General features: G+C 45.2%; 1 protein-coding gene across 1 annotated transcript; it reads left to right on the top strand.

Moving 5' to 3' along the window:
• The first annotated feature begins 564 nt into the window (after positions 1-564).
• On the top strand, positions 565-20,646 carry ccdc57 (coiled-coil domain containing 57). Its single transcript, XM_079756930.1, has 21 exons — positions 565-1,108; positions 1,775-1,897; positions 2,246-2,389; positions 3,323-3,431; positions 5,956-6,057; positions 7,783-7,940; positions 8,491-8,565; positions 8,831-8,998; positions 9,727-9,885; positions 10,538-10,700; positions 11,301-11,393; positions 13,451-13,679; positions 14,082-14,270; positions 14,705-14,805; positions 14,885-15,085; positions 15,434-15,490; positions 15,832-16,060; positions 16,446-16,564; positions 17,017-17,154; positions 17,416-17,587; positions 19,904-20,646. Exons 1-21 carry the CDS (start codon positions 963-965, stop codon positions 20,131-20,133), a joined length of 3,105 nt encoding a protein of 1,034 aa, XP_079613056.1. The 5' UTR covers positions 565-962; the 3' UTR covers positions 20,134-20,646.
• Positions 20,647-21,392: the final 746 nt, after the last annotated feature.

Below are 21,392 nucleotides of genomic sequence, written 5' to 3'. Positions count from 1 at the left end.
GGTGGTCTGACGCAACGCACACACGCCCTGGCTGCCTGTGGCGTAGTAGTGTGTGATAACAATGTCATTATTAATGAGTTACTTTGATATATCATGAATCGTTACATTTCACAGAACTACAGTGCATCCGCCATCTATTTTTTTTCGTCCATATTAGGGTGTGTGACCCTTAATTGCATTTTCTCTGTTCGTGGTACACAAAATAAAATCTACTTATTGAATGGTGAATGCTGAACCTTTACGTTAACCGTAACCATCTGCTTATGTGAAATACAGAGCAAATGTGAATACCAAATGTGTAGCAGATGAAGCTACAAATATGAATAATTATTTTGTAGCTACAACTTTCTTTGTAGAAGAAATAAGAGCAAATATAAGTCCTCTTATTTATTCAGTAATACATTTAGAAAGTTATAGACGGCAGACAGTTATAAGTACATAACTATATTACGTCACACCATGTTGCTTTGTTGGATAATAGGAACATAAATTAAATGGTTTAATTTTCTGACGGAGGAGCTCAATTGACGGACGGTATCCATGGTAACGAGTTCGATTGGGGAAAGCGCGATTAAACGTTTGTTGCGCTCAACAACATCCGAGCGACGATGTGTGTGAAGATGTGTCATTCAAATGAAATCCGATAGGATTAACATTTAAGGGTTTTGCAAAAAAGGTTTGACATTTTTTTAATGAAGCGCCTGTGACGTCGTTTTGCGAGTGTTGTACTTTCTCCTCGCGGTGAACACCGATCAGCGACGATGTGTCCAAGTTATCCCTGTTACCCCAAGTTACGTCTTGTGGAAACAAAGTGATGATCGCGCTCATCGAGAATGAATGGGGAACAAGTCAGTGACCCATCACTAGTGTGGATGCCACCCGCTTTCACACGACTAAGCCGCTTTGACATGACCATTACTACAAACGTATAGAGTCCTCGGTGTACCTCGGTCTCACTGAACATGAAGGCGGTGGACGGCGGAGAGCCAGAGCACCTGGACGCTCAGCTGGCCGCCAAGGAGCGAGAGTGGAAGGAGCTCCAGACACTCAGGGCTCGGCAGCTGGAAAGTTCACTCAAAGAGGCGCAGGAGCAGCTGTCCTCCTTAAGGTGCCGTTATGAACAATGCTTTTTATCTATTGACTTGCTTGCATTTACATTTAGGGCATTTCTTAGACGGTGCTTTTATCCAAAGCGAATTACAATAAGTACATTTGTCATAAAGTTCAGCAATATATCACTTTCGGTACAGTAAGCTTGCTTGTTTGCTGGCTGTGTTGCATATAGCTCCATATGTGACCCCACACCCAACAGTGGCTGAACTAATTTGCTTTGTTACTGGGTCATATAGTAGACAACCATTACTGTATGGCAAGGTTTTGCTCAGCTTTCATCTTCAATAATAGCTGTTTGATCTTCTTCTTCTTCTTCTTCTTCTTCTTCTTCTTCTTCTTCTTCTTCTTCACTGTTTGGATACATAGAACATAGGCCAGCAACGGCAGGGGATGTCAGTGTGTTAAGGAACAGTGAAGAACGGCCGTGTTTAGATAAGGAGGACCATTCGGATCATGGGCATATCTTCAAAGACCCAAACCCTGCAAAGTAGTCAAAGTAAAACCGATATCCCAATGCGACGTGGGGACGTTGTATACGATGTTGTGTTGGGTCAGGGATGAGGCCAAGTATGAAGTGTTAATCCAGTGACCTGGATTAGCATGTATCTCTGTGTGTGACATGTACGTGAGGAGTGATGGCTGGCATGTTGGTTCTCCTCAGGCAGCGCTTCAAGCAGCTCAGAGAAGATTTCCAATACAACCTTTCTGTGCTGGAGGACAGAGACAGAGAGCTGGAGAGATATGATGCTGAGGCTGCCAAGGCACAGACTGTGGAGAGTGCCAGGTAGTAACACTCATCGAGCCGGGACGATTCACTACAACACCGTGATCTCATAGGATCCTATTGGATCGTCCATATCTCAAGTCTAAAGCTTTGATTTCCCCATTGATCAAATGCAACCAAATACCCAACCATCAATTTGCATGGCTTTGAAAGGGCAGTAGATAAATTAGCCAAAGTGGTGATAATCATTATTTTCAGACCTAGTACATAATGTCTGCCCTAACGTCCAAACATTGGAATAGCAGAATCTTTAAGGAGGGTAGGTCAAAGAGAGGTATGTTTTGAAGTCCTGTGTAAACAGGGCCTGACCTGGTCTTTACTACGGCATGCTGACGTGACTCTCCGCAGGCTGGAGGAGTTGAGCCAGCTGCGTATCCAGGTAGCCAAGCTGTCGGATCAGAAGGCCAGGGAGAACCAGGAGAGGAGCCAGGAGCTGAGACGCAGCCAGCTGAAGGCCACCGAACACAGGGTGCAGCTGGAGAAGCTGCAGGGGTGAGTTTGGGAGTTAGTCTGCAGTTAATCATCTTAAAGGATCCACATTCATGTACATTATACGATATAGAAAGGTCAACCCACACAAGAAACGCGTATGAAAAATATGGCATAGATATGGTATTCAACAGGCTTATACAATTCCTAATAGATTCCCTAATCTTTTTGACATGCAAAGCATTTTGAATTTAGATACAGTATTATTCTATCTTATGATAAAGTGTAGATGTCAGTATACAGTGCAGGTGTTGATTAGCATCCATGTACATATTTGATTTGATTACTTGATTACTTTTCCCATTAGGTGAAAAAAATATTATATTGACATGTTGTGTATACGACCCCCTGCACTTTCCTTGGGTTTCTTGTAAATATTTCAATTATTTTCTTAACTACAAAAGAATGACATTCTCAAATATTTATATTTTGATGACATAATTTAAAATGGAAACTAACATGGCTTTTACGGTTGCAATTAATAGGAGCAAACAAATTAAGCACATTTATGACCGTAACCAAACCATGAATAATTGACTACCTTGGTAATTTAATTTTGTTCTTGATGGTGGCAGAGGCTAAACATGAGGCTGGAAAAGCTTGGGCAGGACTCTTGTAAAGAGTTCACAGATGTAAATCAGTTTGACTATGAGATACATATCTGGGCACACTATCATCCCCTGGGTGAGGATAGTGTTTCTTGGTTCACACTCCCACGAAACCTTGACTTGCTGTCTGGTGAATTCCAACATTGCCAGGCCCGGCTTGGACCGCATGTGTAAAAGGAGAAAGGTTGTATACATGCACGGAGAGGCAGGCGCGCATGCACATACACACACAATGAGCGGGGATATTCTGGTGATGTTGTGGTTATTGTGTGTGTGTGTGTGTGTGTGTGTGTGTGTGTGTGTGTGTGTGTGTGTGTGTGTCCTGCAGCTCCATGGCTGGTGACATCCAGAAGCAGAGGGAAGACTATGAGGGGATGAAACGCCATTTGGAACGACGTATTAAAGAAGTGGAGGGAGAGCTGGCCCTGCAGAGACAGGCACACACACACACACACACACACACACACACACACACACACACACACACACACACACACACAGGTGTACACACATGGATGTACACAAACTTACATACAGGTGTAGATACACACAGGTGTTCACACACACACACACACACACAGTGGAGCAGGTGGTTCTGGTGGGGCTGGTGGTGCTGATGGTTCCGGTGGGGCTGGTGGTTCTGGTCAGCCTGGCAAGGCTTTAAATAACTGACAGGCCACCCACGTGTTTAGCACAGGGCTAGACCTTTACACTGACCTCTGCCTGACCTGCAAGTGAGTCATTGTGCTGAACTGGCTCACCCTGTGTGTGTGTGTGTGTGTGTGTGTGTGTGTGTGTGTGTGTGTGTGTGTGTGTGCTGTCGCTACCTCCTCTGTGAGGAAACAGGAGAAGGCGCAACAAGCAGAGCGATGACTTGACAGGGATTAATCTTGTACTTTCAAGTGTTGGCACTGGTGCTATAATTTGGTGGACAAATAGTGACAGATACTTCACCGCCACCGAAAAGGAACAAAACGCAATGGTCGGATTTATTGGGATCCAATGGACTAATTTTGTTACAGAACTGTGTGTGTTTGTAAGCAGTATTTGGGGTCCAACGTTTGCGCGACATAAGACTGGGCTTGTAGGATCAATAGGAGTTATGGTACAGATATTAAATTCTGATATTGGAGCTAAGATGATTTGAAAAGGGAATTATATTTTTTATTTAATATGTATTTTAATATTTTTTTTATTTGCAAGACATGCAAATAATTGAATACAATTTTGCATAAAGAAAAAACATGAATGTTTTACAAGTGAAATGTATGTACAGTGGGGCAAAAAAGTATTTAGTCAGCCACCAATTGTGCAAGTTCTCCCACTTAAAAAGACGAGAGAGGCCTGTAATTTTCATCATAGGTAAACCTCAGCTATGAGAGACAAAATGAAAAAAAAAAATCCAGAAAATCACATTGTCTGATTTTTTAAGAATTTATTTGCAAATTATGGTGGAAAATAAGTATTTGGTCACCTACAAACCAGCAAGATTTCTGGCTGTCACAGACCTGTAACTTCTTCTTTAAGAGGCTCCTCTGTCCTCCACTTGTTACCTGTATTAATGGCACCTGTTATCCTCCTTATCAGTATAAAATACACCTGTCCACAACCTCAAACAGTCACACTCCAAACTCCACTATGACCAAGACCAAAGAGCTGTCAAAGGACACCAGAAACACAATTGTAGACCTGCACCAGGCTTGGAAGTCTGAATCTGCAATAGGTAAGCAGCTTGGTGTGAAGAAATCAACTGTGGGAGCAATTATTAGGAAATGGAATACATACAAGACCACTGACAATCTCCCTCGATCTGGGGCTCCACGCAAGATCTCACCCTGTGGGGTCAAAATGATCACAAGAACGGTGAACAAAAATCCCAGAACCACACGGGGGGACCTAGTGAATGACCTCCAGAGAGCTGGGACCAAAGTATCAAAGGCTACCATCACTAACACACTACGCCGCCAGGGACTCAAATCCGGCAGTGCCAGACGTGTCCCCCTGCTAAAGCCAGTGCATGTCCGGGCCCGTTTGAAGTTTGCTAGAGAGCATTTGGATGATCCAGTACAGGATTCGGAGAATGTCATATGGTCAGATGAAACCAAAATAGAACTTTTTGGTAAAAACTCAACTCGTCGTGTTTGGAGGAGAAAGAATGCTGAGTTGCATCCAAAGAACACCATACCTACAGTGAAGCATGGGGGTGGAAACATCATGCTTTGGGGCTGTTTATCTGCCATGGGACCAGGACGTCTGATCCGTGTGACGGAAAGAATGAATGGGGCCATGTATCGTGAGATTTTGAGTGAAAACCTCCTTCCATCAGCAAGGGCACTGAAGATGAAACGTGGCTGGGTCTTTCAGCATGACAATGACCCCAAACACACCACCCGGGCAACGAAGGAGTGGCTTCGTAAGAAGCATTTCAAGGTCCTGGAGTGGCCTAGCCAGTCTCCAGATCTCAACCCCATAGAAAATCTTTGGAGGGAATTGAAAGTCTGTGTGGCCCAAAAACATCACTGCTCTAGAGGAGATCTGCATGGAGGAATGGGCCAAAATACCAGCAGCAGTGTGTGAAAACCTTGTAAAGACTTACAGAAAACGTTTGACCTCTGTCATTGCCAACAAAGGCCATGTAACAAAGTATTGAGATGACCTTTTGTTATTGACCAAATACTTATTTTCCACCATAATTTGCAAATAAATTCTTTAAAAATCAGACAATGTGATTTTCTAGATTTTTTTTTTTCATTTTGTCTCTCATAGCTGAGGTATACCTATGATGAAAATTACAGGCCTCTCTCATCTTTTTAAGTGGGAGAACTTGCACAATTGGAGGCTGACTAAATACTTTTTTGCCCCACTGTATATACACAGACACAGACCCACTCACACACAGACAAACTGAGTATGTAGGCAGGTTTGGTTGTTTTGTGAGTTCCTCTTCCTCTGCGTCTGCAGGAGATGACGGCAGACTTTGACAACGTCCTCCGTCTGAGAGAGCATGAGTTCAACCTGCGAATGGACGAAATGCGCACTGTCTTACTTTCTCATGAAATCAAGGTACATGTGCATCAGTCTGGTGTGTGTCTGTGTGTGCTTGTGCGGGCACGCATGCCTGTATTCACCTCTGCATGTCTCCAGTCTTGCAATGAGCATATTTGTGTTTACGTTGCAGATCGCTATCTAGATTTCAGGTTTGTAATTACATTGAAAAGGTATACTTTGCAATATGCTTCTATGTAATCTCCCCTATATCTCATTCCGTTGGTGTGTAGATATGCTTGTAGGGTTTCATTCCTTTGTCCTCATTTAGTCAAATCCAATCAATACCCGACAGTGCAGTGTGTGGTCTATCAATATGTGTGACCTATCTCTGTGACGTTATTTTATGCATGTTTACCCCCAACCCTGGGCTTTTGTGCAGCTTTACGGGACTAGAGACCGTAGAAAGGATTTGGTAATTTTACTGAATTTGCAAGGATTTTGCAAGGATAGCCGGTTGGCTCATAACGTGTCACAGATTGATTTCTGTGATGCCTTGGAGTTTTTCCTTTATGCATGTTGATAAGCAGGATTTCTATGTGTTGGTGAAGGGTTTAATGAGGGACTAAGGGGTCTAAAACACAAACATCATATAGAATTTAATTATATTGTTTCTGATGAATTCCCAACACTTTTTCATGACTTTTTACTGATATATAACAGACATATACCACATCATAACATAATGCAGTGAAAAATATGATCTTACTGTAGATGTAGTTTATTATTAGTTAATTACGTATAAAGATAACCTATGCCATATTGTGTAATGAAATGAGGAAGTTCAAGGCTGATGATGACATGTTACCATGCTGTGATCCAATTTTAATCAGACATAAAATTGGCTTCTGGTTTCCGCAGACTCCATCATGAACTGTTTCAAAAGACAGACAAGGACGGACAAACCAAATAAATCTATTAACGAGCCAGTGAACCCCATACCGTTTTTATTTTGGTTTTAAACGTGACCATATGTCTAATATGATCGTCAACATAGTAATTAATGCCATTTTATCACTGTTACTGAAATAACTCCCCAATTAAGAAAAAACCCACTATGTGAACATTCCACTCTCTATGGGCAGCGGCATATGAGAGAAAGTTTAGCTTCCAGAGACTTGTAGTATAATGCCACAGAACCTGTGAGAGCTGTTATTTGTTCTCAAAAGGGAAACGCCTATCAGCTTGCCTGGTTCCAGACAGACTAATATCTAACTGAAAGTTGGGAAATCCAGCAGGACATCATAAGCCTTCTCGTAGGCCAGGCCTCACTCATTCTGGCTCTGGCCAATCTGCAAGCATGGAAAAAACGAAATAGACCTGCATCACTCATAGCATAGCAGTTACTGTTATACTCTTTGTGTTAGCTGTCATCTTCGGTTACACTGGACTAAACAGGACTTCGCCTAGAGGGCAAACAAGCACCAACACACAGCCATAAAATGTTTTAGCAGAAAATAAGAAAGCAAACAAATAATAAATCTAAATTTGAGTGTGTGTCTGTCTGTCTTGTCGGTCTGTCTGTCTGTCTGTCTGTCTGTCTGTCTGTCTGTCTGTCTGTCTGTCTGTCTGTCTGTCTGTCTGTCTGTCTGTCTGTCTGTCTGTCTGTCTGTCTGTCTGTCTGTCTGTCTGTCTGTCTGTCTGTCTGTCTGTCTGTCTGTCTGTCTGTCTGTCTGTCTGTCTGTCTGTCTGTGTGTATGTGTGTGTGTGTGCACGTGTATGTGCCTACGTGCCGTGGTCCAGGTGAAGCTGCTCTCCAAGGAGACGGAGTACCAGGCCAAGACGCAGCAGGAGGCCTCTGACGCACTGCAGGCCTCTGAGGAGCTCTGTGGACGGACCCGGGACCAGCTCCAACACACACGACTGGAGCACGCCGAGATCACCGCTCTCAGGGACAACCGGTAACCTCTGTCTGTCTGTCTGTCTGTCTGGGGGATTTACAATGAGTAAAGAAGTTTGCTAGTATACCGTAAATTATAATGTAATGCATTTGATGTGTTGACCATTTTTTTGGTACCCAAGGACGCTTTACACAAGATAAAAAGAAAAGAAATAAGAGAATAACAATACAGAGAAATCACATCTTTTTCTTTGTCATGACTCAATTCTCCAAACAACCATTGTCATGTTTAAAATATATGTGAACGTTGTTTGTTGTTGTCTGCAATGGAGGACTAACTGATTGAGGGTATGTCACATCTTCCATTAATCTACAGTGGTGTGTGTCTTGTTTGATTGTGTATTAATGTACACCGTTAACTGCAATGTTTCAAGATGGCTCATGACAGTGAAAATATCTGGATGTTATCACTGTGTTTACGGTGTCACAACCATGAGTACATGTACCTCGAATAGGAGTCGAGATAACGATTTGTGATCCATGTAATCGTATCATTGTATGGGGAGATTGGTACCCATGCTTTACTACTCCTGACTGGATACGTTTACTAGGATCAAGGAACTGGAAAAACGGCTGACAAGGATGGAGGCCAAACTAGGCAAAGAAAAGGAGGATCATGTTAAAAAGTAGGTGGAAATAATCCAAAACCAGGATCTACGTTAAACGGGAATATACTAAGAACGCTGAAACAGACTGTTAGCCTATATATCGCACAGATGGTGAACGATCTTGCGCCTCGACACTTAAGCTAAGAGGGGCCGGGGATCGAACCAGGGACCTTGCGGTTGCCAGACAAACTGCTCTTACCCTTTTGATACCGCTGCCCGCTGCGGTTGAAGAATGAAGACCACCGCTAAGTTAAAAACAAATTCTCCATTGGACGGTTCTCAGGCACCGGGCTCTGGAGCGGGCCCTTCGGGAGCGGGACGGGGCCCTGGCAGCCCAGCAGGAGGCCCTCAGCGTCCAGACGGAGGCAGCGGAGACGGCCGCTGGACAGACCCGCGCCCAGCTTCAGGACCAGCAGAGGACGCTGGCCGAGCGCGACCAGGCCATCCAGAGGTGAGGTGTTGGACGGGAGTCCTGGGGCGATTATTCGTCAAATATCAAACCTGATTTTTTGGTTTGTTTTTTAATTATTTATTTCAATAATGTGGGTTCAAAACTCGGCACATTGCCAACATCTGAACATCACATTTTCTTAATCTTGTACATTTCTTTATAATATAATTCTTAAGGTGCAACGGTCTGGGATTGTGGATCGATTTTAATATCCAGCGTTAGGGTTATATATTCTTTTTATGATTATAATTATTAAAGGTGCTGTAGGTAAGATTTTATGGTAAAATTTGATTGTAACCTGTTAGAAATATCTCTGCATTCCGTCCTCTATAGTGAGTTAAACGCTCCGTGAGAATATCTGCTCTGGTGCACCCGCCTCTGTATGAGACCATTTCGATCTCTTTCCCCTTTCCTGTAACACTTCATATACTTTTTTTTTTTAAATGTATCTTAACTACAGCCGCTTCAATGAGTATTGTATATGATATATATGTATATGAGTATATGTATTTTAATATTTTCCCTTTTGTATTAGTCCTGGTGTGTATACAGCCTCAGCTCTGTTGAGTGATGCGGTAACTGCGATTACATAAGCATCTCATGTCATGACAACCCTCTTTTGTGTGTGTGTGTTTGTCTGTGTATGTGTATGTGTGTGTGTCTAACTGTGTGTATGTGTGTGTGCGCGTTCGGCTGTCTAACTCTGTGTGTGCCTTTTTTCCCAACAGGCTTCACGGAGAGCTGGAGACGGCCCGCTGCAACTGGGACAAATACATCAAGCAGGCCTCAAAAGAGACGGTTGCCAGGGATACCGCGCTGCTGACTGCGCAGGAGACGGAGGCCAGATTGAAGAGCGAGCTGGACAGGAGGCGCCAGGAAACAGAGAAGTAATCACTCAGCGTCTTATAAATGTACTGGTCCACCTGTGCTTCATGCTCCTCCCACCTGTGTCTTAGGCTCCTCCTCTCTGTGCTTCATGCTCCTCCTACCTCTGCTTTAGGCTCATCCTACCCGTGATTAAGCTCCTCCTACCTGTGATTAAGCTCCTCCTACCTGTGCTTCCTGCTCCTCCTACCTGTGCTTTATGCTCCTCCTCCCTTTGTCTTTTAGCTCCTCCCAGTGTTTTAGCTCCTTCCTGTGTTTTAGCTCCTCCTACCTTTGCTTTATGCTCCTCCTACCTGTGTTTTAGCTCCTCCTACCTGTGCTTTATGCTCCTCCCACCTGTGCTTTATGCTCCTCCTCCCTGTGTTTTAGCTCCTCCTACCTGTGCTTCATGCTCCTGTGCTTCATGCTCCTCCTCCCTTTGCTTCATGCTCCTCCTCCCTGTGCTTTAGCTCCTCCCCCCTGTGCTTCATCCTCCTCCCCCCTGTGCTTCATCCTCCTCCTCCCTTCATGCTCCTCCTCCCTGTCCTTCATACTCCTGTGCTTCATGCTCCTCCTCCCTGTGCTTCATGCTCCTCCTCCCTGTGTTTTAGCTCCTCCTCCCTGTGCTTTAGCTCCTCCTCCCTGTGCTTTAGCTCCTCCCTCTCCCCCTGCTAGATTCCAGCAGCAGCTGAGCGCAGGGCTGCAGCGAGAGGAGGCCCTGGAGCAGCGGCGTATCCAGGTGGAGCTGGACTGGCAGCGGCGCTGTGAGGAGACCAAGACCCAGCACTACCTGACCAGCCAGGGCCTCATCCAGGCCCTCACACAGGCCAGGGACCAGGTGAGACATGCACCAGCATACCCACCCACGCACACACACAAGAGGGTTGTGACACACACACAAACACAAAAGAGAGCTGTCACACACACGCACACACACAAAAGAGGGTTGTCACACACACACAAACACAAAAGAGAGCTGTCACACACACACACACACACACACAAAAGAGGGTTGTCACACACACACACAAAATAGGGTTGTCTCACACGCAAACACACAAGAGAGGGTTGTCACGCACAACTCACGCAGCTGAGAGACTAGGTCCCACCCACGCACACTGATTATCTGGAGATCCCTCCAATAGGAGACTCTCTGTGGCTCAGAGACCGTCTCTGATCAGTCAAACTTCAGGCCGGGTGGCACCTGTGCTCAATTTGGGTCTCAAGTTGTGAGGCAAGGTGTACAAATGTGCCAAAAGTGAACAACGGGACAAAAAAAACGAATGGTGTATTATACACAGTGAGTGTGATAGGATTGAGGACTGCAGTGTTATTGGGTGAATGTCTCGCTGTTTCTCTCTCTCTCTCTCTCTCTCTATCTCTCTCTCTCTCTCTCTCTCTCTCTCTCTCTCTCTCTCTCTCTCTATCTCTCTGCCAGGCGCAAGCGGAGCTCAAGGAACGAGGCAGGGAGCTGGAGGAGGCCTCTGTCCTGCTGCAAGCCGTCACGGAGGAGAGGAACCAGGCATTACAGGTCAGGAGGTCAGCACACACCAGAAGGAACTACAGCAGATCAGCAGGGATCACAAACACACCAACATGAACCACAAACACACCAACATGAACTACAAACACACCAACGTGAACCTCAAACACACCAACATGAACTAAAAAAACTTTTTAATCGTCAAGTCTTCATTCCCCCCCCTCCTCCCCCCCAAAATCTGATAGTCAATGGAAAAAGCCTGACCAGCTTTTTAACCCCGTCCCTAAATAAGTACAAAGTTCAAGTTGCTGATAGGCATTTATAAAGTGTTGATGGCAGGCCAGTAGCTTAAACAGTGGGTTTGATTTTCCCGTAAGGTCACATGACAGACTGCCTTGTGTTGAGTGAGGTGCATTGGCACCGCTACGCCATCTCTTTCTGGCTGATAATTAATCGGCAACATTAAGTGGCTTTAAATAGAAAACCGGAACACACACACACTCATAAGTACAAACACACACACACACACACACGTATGGGCGCACACACACACACACACATATGTATGGGCACACACTCACACACACGCACACACACACACACTCATATGTATGGGCACACACTCAAACACACACACACTCTTATGGACATACACACACTAAAATGTACACACACACTCGGTCACACACACACGCACTCATGTACTCACACACATACTCATATATACACACACTCACACACTCTCATATGTACACACACACACACACACACACACACACTCATATGTACACACATACTGATATGCGGTCACACCCTCGCTCGGTATCAATCCATCCTTTCCCCGTGGCAAGTGCCCCGTCACGGGAACCTGGTCACTTGCCCCGTGACAAGCGTGTCCCTGACCGTTCCTAGAATAACTGTGCACGTGTTCCCCCGGCTCCCCTTGCTCATGCCGTGTCTTCACTGGACAGTGCTAATCTGGTTGTAATGGGCGAGAACATGAGCTGAGACTGAAGCTACCCCTGGAAGCTATGACTGTAGGGTAGTAAGGATAACATGAGCAGGATTCAGCCAGCAGACCGGTGACCTGAGGAGGTTTTCTGTTCTGAATGTAGTTGTACTGTAATACTGTAATATTACAGTGCAGAGTACCAGCCTGGGCGTAAGCCACAACCACTGTGAAAATGACTGCAAATGATGTGTTTGCTGGAGAATAATTCATACCACATTCAATCCCGGTTGCAATTGTTCCCCCCCTGAGAGACACTGCGGCTACACTTTGCTTGGTTTTGTCTGTTGTCATGGTGATACATTAGCTGATCTATTTAGATTATTATTAGAGTCGTTATTAACTTAAGAGGTATTGTGACTAGCCTCTGTGTGCGTCAACATCCTGGATCGGTTTCATCCCTAATGGCTGAGCTGGCTCTTTCTGGCTCATACGCCTCTTTTCATTATCCTGGTCCCGATCGATATGAATCCTACTTAATTATACTTCTATAAAAGCCCTCTGAGCTCTCCAGGAAATACATCCTTTCTTGTATATTGTTTCACGGTAAGAGTTCAATCTCATAGCTTATTTTGTAGTCCACATTATGTATTACATACTATTCATTATATTAGGTTGGCTAAATTGGAGAGTTTTCCTCCAAATTCGTTTTTAATGTTACTGGCCCCACCTAGTATTCAAGAATGCAAACGCCACCACGTGTGTTAACCAAGGAGGAGGGTTTGATAGCAGTATTTTTAATAGTTTTAGGACTGGTAGCGTAACTTCAACCCCAGCTGTAGTAAACCAACCAGCATGGTCAGGTTCTTGATTCACAACAGGCATATTAGCCGCCTGGCTAGAAACCTTCTATGCACCAACACATCTACACACATTGGGATGGCATTGACTGTGATAATTATGTATGTATTAATGTGCGCTGCGTTGTCCATTACAAATAGACTAAATGCTAAAAAAATAAAAAAGGATCAAACACATTAGGCAGGTTTCTGACCTCACGCCATTTCCATGGGAGTGTAGTAATAGACGGTCACACATCCAGAGGAGTCTCTACCGCGGCCCCCTTCACCCGCGCGGTGCTGTGTGTCCCTGGCAGGGTGTCCCCGGGGGCCCCGGTCCTGTAGGGTCGGAGCTGCTCTCCCGCCTGCAGGAGCAGAACAGCAGCCTGAGGGCCGTGGTGGCCCGGATGAGGATGGACATGGAGGGCCTCGGCAGGGCCCCTCTTCCTCGGCCAGCCACCACCGCGAGGACCCAGGCAGAGCCCGGAGCGTCGTCCCAGCACACAGCGCCCCCTACTGAAGGACCGGACGCGCCCAGGCCAGAAGGTGCGGTTAGTGGAGTCTTGTTGCAATCAATGACACAAGAATCTGCTTTTGTTTGTCGTCGTATGCCGAGCCCAGCTGATTGTTTGTTGGTAGTCTTTTTCCAGAAAGTTCGGCAGAATGTTTGAAATTGTAGAAATCAGATGTGCGGAAAACACTGTCAGAGAATTTTCCATCATGGAATGGTTTAGTATAGTTCAATGAATTGATAATTGATTGATAATTAAAAACATATCCTTTGTTACTTGTTATCAAACAGTTGTATTTTCAATAAACACCATAATCATGATACAATAAAAATAATTTAATATAAGATAAATAGTTTCCTCTATATATCTATATATTGTTTCACTGGTTTTAAAACGCCAACACTGTGACTGCATGTTGCTTTTGTGCGGCCTGCAGGCACGCCAGAGTACACGCGTGCGCTGGAGGAGGAAGTGTCTGAACTGAAGAGGCGCTGCAGGAAGCTGGAAGAGCAGCTATCGGGCGCCACAACCATCACAACAGAGACACCAACGCTGTGGCGAGCCCCTGTGGCCCCTGAGAACACGTACATGCAGAACCACATTCGCTCGCTCAATGAAACCATCGGTAGGTCCTCAGACACTGACACCTCAAGATAACAACTCATATCTGTATGCGATTGTCTTTTTGTGTTGTGTGTCTTTTGTTGTGTATAGTGCCACCGCTTAAATAAATGTTCTTGGGTTAAAGATAGGGGAATACTATAGAACTCAACATTGAGCACACCCTTTTTTGAACAGCTACAGTGGCTCAATGGGGAATTTCTCATTCATTCACTCCCACTGACATTTCAGAAAGTCCATTAAGAAAAAATATATATAAAGAGAAGATCTAACCATTAACCAGACGTAACCGTCCAGCAGTCTGCCTTTCAACATGTTGACCAGTGTGTGTGTGTGTGTGTGTGTGTGTGTGTGTGTGTGTGTGTGTGTGTGTGTGTGTGTGTGTGTGTGTGTGTGTGTGTGTGTGTGTATATATGTGTGTTCCTTCCTTCCTCCAAGGTGGTCTGCGTTTGGAGAAGGTAGCGAGCGGAGCGGCTCAGAAAAAGCAGGAGGTGAGAATAGCCCACCTGGAGTCGGCCATCGCCGGCCTCACGCAACAGGTAGCTACCGCCTCCTGCGCAGGGAATGACAAAACGATCAGGGTTCACAAGTACTTCAGGATCCCCTTTGTCTCTCTAGTGCTATGCTGAGCAGGCAGAGGGGGAAGGGCTACGTCTGGAACTGGCCAATCAGAAGTCTAGATGGGCCTCTACAGAGTCCGGTCTCAGGCAGCGTCTGGCTGCAGTTGAGATGGAGCTGGAGGAGGAGAGAAAAGAGAAGGAAGAGTACCAGAAAGGAAACATTCTTAACAACCTGGACACCGTTGCTCTGAGAAACCAGGTAAATAACATTTAATCATCATGTTGAGTGAATTGTAATATATTATATTCAGAATTGTAACAAATTACACAAAATGCTGCGTACCCTGGCTTATCAGACAAAGTGTAGTTTCTGTTTCATGGGCCAAAGAGTGAGGATGAGGATGTGAAGCACGCTGTGTAGACTGAAATGCATTCATTCATTATATTCCGACACACACATGCACATACTTTAGAGTGGTCAGTAGCTTTTTGAGTTCCATTCCAGTTTTGGCTTCATTTGATCATTTTGGTCACATGATTCGTATGTTATAAGCATGTATTTCAAATGTCCACAGACTCCTCTCCTTCTACTGTGTTTTGACCACAGGTGTCAGCTCTAAAGTTGGACATTGCTAGTAGGAGGGACCCCATAGTGTGCGAACAGGTAACAGAATCACCATACTCATGTGTCTTAAGTATAATTCCTAACTTGTAGTACATAGATGGGAACCTAGGAGTTGATGTACAATGCATGACTCACGATAGTAGAGTTAGTTTCAAGAACCAGTTTAAAGGATTATTCCCGATCTCTACATAATGTCACGTAAATGCATTATATTCCCATTCATGATCCGGTAATCGTTCTCCCTTCCTCAACATAATATTCCATCCATTCTTTTCTGACTCATGGACAGAACTGTTTCGCCCGTGTGAAAACGATCAGAGCCATGTTTGTACAACAACCACTGCGTCACTGTCTGTCCCGTCTTGGTCCTCCTCTTCTAGAGTGAGATGGTGGGACAGCTCCGGGAGGAGAACCTGGCCCTGCGACGGCAGCTCGCCTCCCCGGGGGGTCTGGGGCCTCGGGCGGGGTGGGTCGGCGGGGGCGACAGCCCCCTGCAGGCCAAGCTGAAGCAGGCGGTGCGTTACATCGCCAGGCTGACCCGGGACAAGCAGCAGCTCATCGCCATGGGTAACGGGCTCCGTGCCCAGCTCCAAACATCTGGACCAGAGGGTACGATACTCTACACACACCTTGCTCCAACATCTGGATTCAACTAGACAGTGCTCCGACTTCTGGACTAGACTCTTAGGGCTGCAAAAATAATGGCAATCTCGATAATCACATTGTTAATTGTGATTATACATTGTGATGATTACCATTATTTACTGCTATTCACTGGTTTTCCCAGATTATCAATTCAATTCATAACCTGAGGGGCCCACTGTATATAAAACAACTATAATAATAGAGCAATTGCTGAGTTGTAACTGTTCATATTTTTTTGTTACCTTTCACGATTAGCTCATTGGAGGGGCCAGAATCGTATTAATTAACTCTTGACATGGAATCATGATTCCCTATGAAGAGACCTGTAACGTACCGCTTGGTCCTCCAGGGACAGAGGGGCCGGGCTCTGCCAGAGCAGCAGAGACCCCAGCTGGGGAGAGAGACCGGGGGCAACCGGACCACCACCTGTCCACCCTGGAGAAGCTACAGTACCAGCTCACCACACAGGTGATACCCCAGCCCAACAAACACCTCGGAGAGCGTCCTCTAGTGCCCTCTAGTGGTCAAATTAAAATCCATCGATCCCTATTTCCGGAGCTCGGATCAGAATGATATCTCTCCCATCCGAGTCTTGGAGTGTTTTCATGAAAGTATTGTTTGGTTGAACTCATAACAGGGTTTTCCTTAAGTTTAATTAGATCAATTGTTCGGTGTAGCAGCGCTTTGCATTCTGCAGACTTCAAGGCTTAACTTTATACTTCAAAGAATTTTTTTTGTTTGCATAACATAAACATTTCATCTATGTTATTTTCTATGAAAAAAAATATTTCTACATCTCCACCCTTCCACAAATTTCTGTCGACTCTCCTGGGTCGTCCTTTTTCTCTATGGCCACCGGGGGGCACTGTGTACTGAAGTGTGTGTGTGTGTGTGTGCTTGCATGTGTGTATGCCAACCAGGAGCTGCAGTACGCTCAGGGGGCGCAGGGGGTGCCCATCGTCACGGTGAGGGCGCTCCTGTCTGAAAGCGACAGTGGGAGTCAAAAAGGTGCTGCCAACCCTTGGGGTCAGGGACGCAAGAAAACAGCCAGCAGAGAGGTGACTGACTCTAAGTAACAGTCAGTTTGACAAGAGCCCAGACTTTTGTGACTCCCTCACATCCCCATTTTCCTTCCTACTCTAAATGAGAATTAAAAGGCGCAGCATTGCATGTTGGTCGGGTCAATCATTGTGTTTATCATAACGAAAATAAAAAAAGCCAACCAATAACCAGAACTGCAGTTGAGTGTAGAATAAAAGGCATATATGTATAATTTTTTTGGGAGTGTCCCATCTTTTGTGTCTGCTGCTCTGTTTTAGCTGTCGAGCAGTATGCACAGGCGTCCTGAACTGTGCGCCGGCGAAGACACCGGACCCCAGCCGCCCTCCAGCTCCTCCTGCCCCCTGATGTCGTCGGTAGCGACGGAGGGATCTCTGAGGGAGATGTGGCAGATGTTGGACCGGGACCTCAGCCCCTCTCTGCTCACTGAAGGTACCTGGTGCTCAGACGCTCACCTGCTGTTCAGTCGCTCACCTGGTGCTCAGACGCTCACCTGGTGCTCAGTCGCTCACCTGGTGCTCAGACGCTCCCCTGCTGCTCAGACGCTCACCTGGTGCTCAGACGCTCACCTGCTGCTCAGACGCTCACCTGGTGCTCAGCTCCTCACCTGCTGCTCAGACGCTCACCTGGTGCTCAGCTCCTCACCTGGTGCTCAGACGCTCACCTGGTGCTCTGCTCCTCACCTGGTGCTCAGACGCTCACCTGGTGCTCAGCTCCTCACCTGGTGCTCAGCTCCTCACCTGGTGCTCAGCTCCTCACCTGGTGCTCAGACGCTCACCTGGTGCTCAGCTCCTCACCTGGTGCTCAGCTCCTCACCTGGTGCTCAGCTCCTCACCTGGTGCTCAGCTCCTCACCTGGTGCTCAGACGCTCACCTGTCTGGCCGCATCCTTGTTCAATTACTGGTTTTCATTCTAAACATGATTTTTTATATTTTTCTTATATATAGTGTGTATATATATATAGAGATAAATCTATATAGATAGATATCTCTAGATATATCTATCTATATAGATCTATATATAGATATATCGATATATACTGTATATATGTATTTTTTTTCTCGGTAGATATTATTATATATTAATAATTAATATAATATATTCATTATATATCATTTAACATTTATCTGTTTTGTTTCAACATTGCCCCAGCCCGATTTCGAAGGGACATTTTTCATATTATCAAATTAATCGTTTTGTGTGTCTTGTGCCACACACCCCCTCAGAACATTGTGAAGTAAAGAAGGTCAAGGTATTTTTATTCTGAGATGCCAAAATACCCATGATGGTTGCCTAATGTGTGTGTGGTTGAACACACCATGTCAGGGTCTAAAAGATGACCTTCTTGGGAACACTTTCCCAACCAGATCAGAACGGGGATCAGTGACCACCGTTTCACGACTCGAAAACCCTGCTATTGACCTACTTCTTTAGAGAGGAGCCCGTTGGGCCTTTGTGGCTGAACGTCCTCTGGTCTAGAAGAAGCAGGACTGGATTCAGAGTCAGGCTGAAGAGTGGAACTCCAGCCCAGAATGACTACAGGAAGCCTGGCCCATCTAGCTAGTTTAAAAATTACACCCTAACTCCCAACTTTACTATTTATAAGATACAACAGTATTGGTGTTTTGAGATTCAATAGTAATTACAGATACGTCATTTTTGTTTATTTATCTCTAAGATCACTTTGGAAAGTTGGAGCAGTTATGTTTTAACCTACAGTTGGAGTGTGTGTTTGAGCAAAGGCCGGTCAGCGACTCTTTCTGCAAGCTGCCAGGTCACCTAGAAGGTTGGCTGGTTGGAGCATCACTAGGTGATGGTTGACTGGTCATGGTGTTAGGTGTCAGGTGATCTTTGACTAATTGGGGCATCGCTAGGTGATGGTTAATTGGTTGGCTTGTGGGCAGTTCATTGTTGGCTGGTTGAGGCGTGGCCAGGTCCTTGTTGGGGCGTGGCAAGGTGATAGTGGGCTTATAAGGGTGTTTTCAGGTGATCTTTGAGCTGGTTGGGGCATCACTAGGTGAACTGTGGCTGGTTGGGGCATCACTAGGTGATCTGTGGCTGGTTGGGGCATCACTAGGTGATCTGTGGCTGGTTGGGGCATCACTAGGTGATCTGTGAGCTGGTTGGGGCATCACTAGGTGATCTGTGGCTGATTGGGGCATCACTAGGTGATCTTTGAGCTGGTTGGGGCATCACTAGGTGATCTGTGGCTGGTTGGGGCATCACTAGGTGATCTGTGGCTGGTTGGGGCATCACTAGGTGATCTGTGGCTGGTTGGGGCATCACTAGGTGAACTGTGGCTGGTTGGGGCATCACTAGGTGATCTGTGGCTGGTTGGGGCATCACTAGGTGATCTGTGGCTGGTTGGGGCATCACTAGGTGATCTGTGGCTGGTTGGGGCATCACTAGGTGATCTTTGAGATTGTTGGGGCATCATTAGCTGACCTTAGACTGGTTAGGGCATCACTAGGAGGAGATCTTTGACCTGGTTGGGGAAGTGCCCGGGATATAGAGGGTTGGTTGGGGGTGTGGTCAAGTGATATGCACTTGATTCTTGTAATTTCTTAGTTGTATCTTCATGGCTGCATGCACTTATTGTAAGTCGCTTAGGATAAAAGTGTCAGCTTAATGAATGTTATGTAACAAGGTAAGTCTCGTCTCTGTGATAAAGGGATACAGGGATGTTGAAGGGCTTTTTAGAGAGGGGAAGCTTCTCACACACTCGTGTCCATTTGATCTCCACTGTAGGTGAAGCAGAGCTGGACAGGCCAGCCTTCCCAGTTCCTGCTGGGCCTGTTGGCTCAGATTCCCAGTTGAGGCTGCAGGGCATCAAGGTGAGGAGCAAGAGCGTGGCCCCGTTTCCCGACAGGAGCAGTCCCGGGAAAACCACTTCACATCAAGCCAAGACCAGCAAGACGGCTGGAGCCACCACCACCAGCAGGGCCAGTAGAATAAGGAACTACAACCTCAAAGACTGAAAGCTTGGGCTTGGTTGTGTGTGTTGGTGTTAATCAGCTGGTTAACATGGGTTGACCGTGACGAAATGGACATTACATGTTAGGCAGTTGACACAGCTTTGGACCTGTGGAAGAATGGCTCGGTGGTCATCTTCTAGTCCAGGAGAGGAAAAAGAATGCCAGCCATCATGCCCCACAGTAATCCTGCCTTTTAATAATAATTAAGTTTCAGGACAAAGTAATGAATGCTTTTTCTGTAGCTCTGTACGTGTACCAATTGTATTCATTTGAAACTGTAGAATCAAAATGTTTGATTGGCGAAATCAAAAGAGGCTAAGAGTGCCTTCACTACAGAATAAATACTTAATTACACATGTACAGTGGAAAGCACACATTATTACATTGAAGTATTGCAGTATTTAGGTGAAGGGTTTTTTGACAGCACAATATAACACTTGTCCCATAGAGCCCTATGGCAGATGGAATAAAATACCTTCGGAAATGTTCCTTCTACATGCTGGGTGTAATAATAAAGAGCCATCCCTTCCCACCAGCTTATTGCGTCTCTTCCTGTCCGTTTCAGAGAACCCACAACCCCAACAGACTACTGAATAAAAAACTAGAAAATGCATTTCCTGCAGAAAATGTGGTGAGTGCTGTTGTACAAAGTGAGGTTGAAAATATTTTTTAATAAAGCCACATAGATTAAGACCCAAAGAAACGTTAAATGACTTAAATCAAGTGTGAAGGGATTTGAACAAAAGTTCAAAGTCTAAATGGAGTAAACAATGTAAACATGCACACCATTTAAGAAAATTGTTAACATTGTTAGAAACAAATAAAGTGACAGCTGAATGAAAAGTGCAAAGCATTGCAAAAAACAGCAGAAATGTAAAATGAATTGAACTGAAGAATCTGAAAGGTCAAATGTATTGTGTGTGTGTGTGTGTGTTTAAGAGAATAGCGATGTCTTAAAAAGCGCTTCTGAAAAGAAGCGCGTTATTCCAAGCTATTCTGAACATTTTAAAATTTGAATGGTGTCTCTATGTGAAAAATTGAGTAAGGAGATAGGCAAGGCAACTCTATTTATATAGCACTTTTTATACACAAGGCAGACTCAAAGTGCTTCACATATAAACATTGTCATACAATAAAATAATAGATAAGTAAAAGAAAACATATGCAAAGAAATGAGTAAAATATAAAGTTAAAAAGGCATTTTAGTAATAAAATAGAAAATAAAGACAAAGTTACAAAAGCTTTTTAGAAAGTGCAATGTA

Source organism: Pollachius pollachius (genome assembly GCF_949987615.1).
Source record: "Pollachius pollachius genome assembly, chromosome: 19".
In the NCBI taxonomy this organism is placed as follows: domain Eukaryota; kingdom Metazoa; phylum Chordata; class Actinopteri; order Gadiformes; family Gadidae; genus Pollachius; species Pollachius pollachius.
Note: the sequence above shows the minus strand (reverse complement) of the source record. Positions and strands in the feature narration are given on the sequence as shown.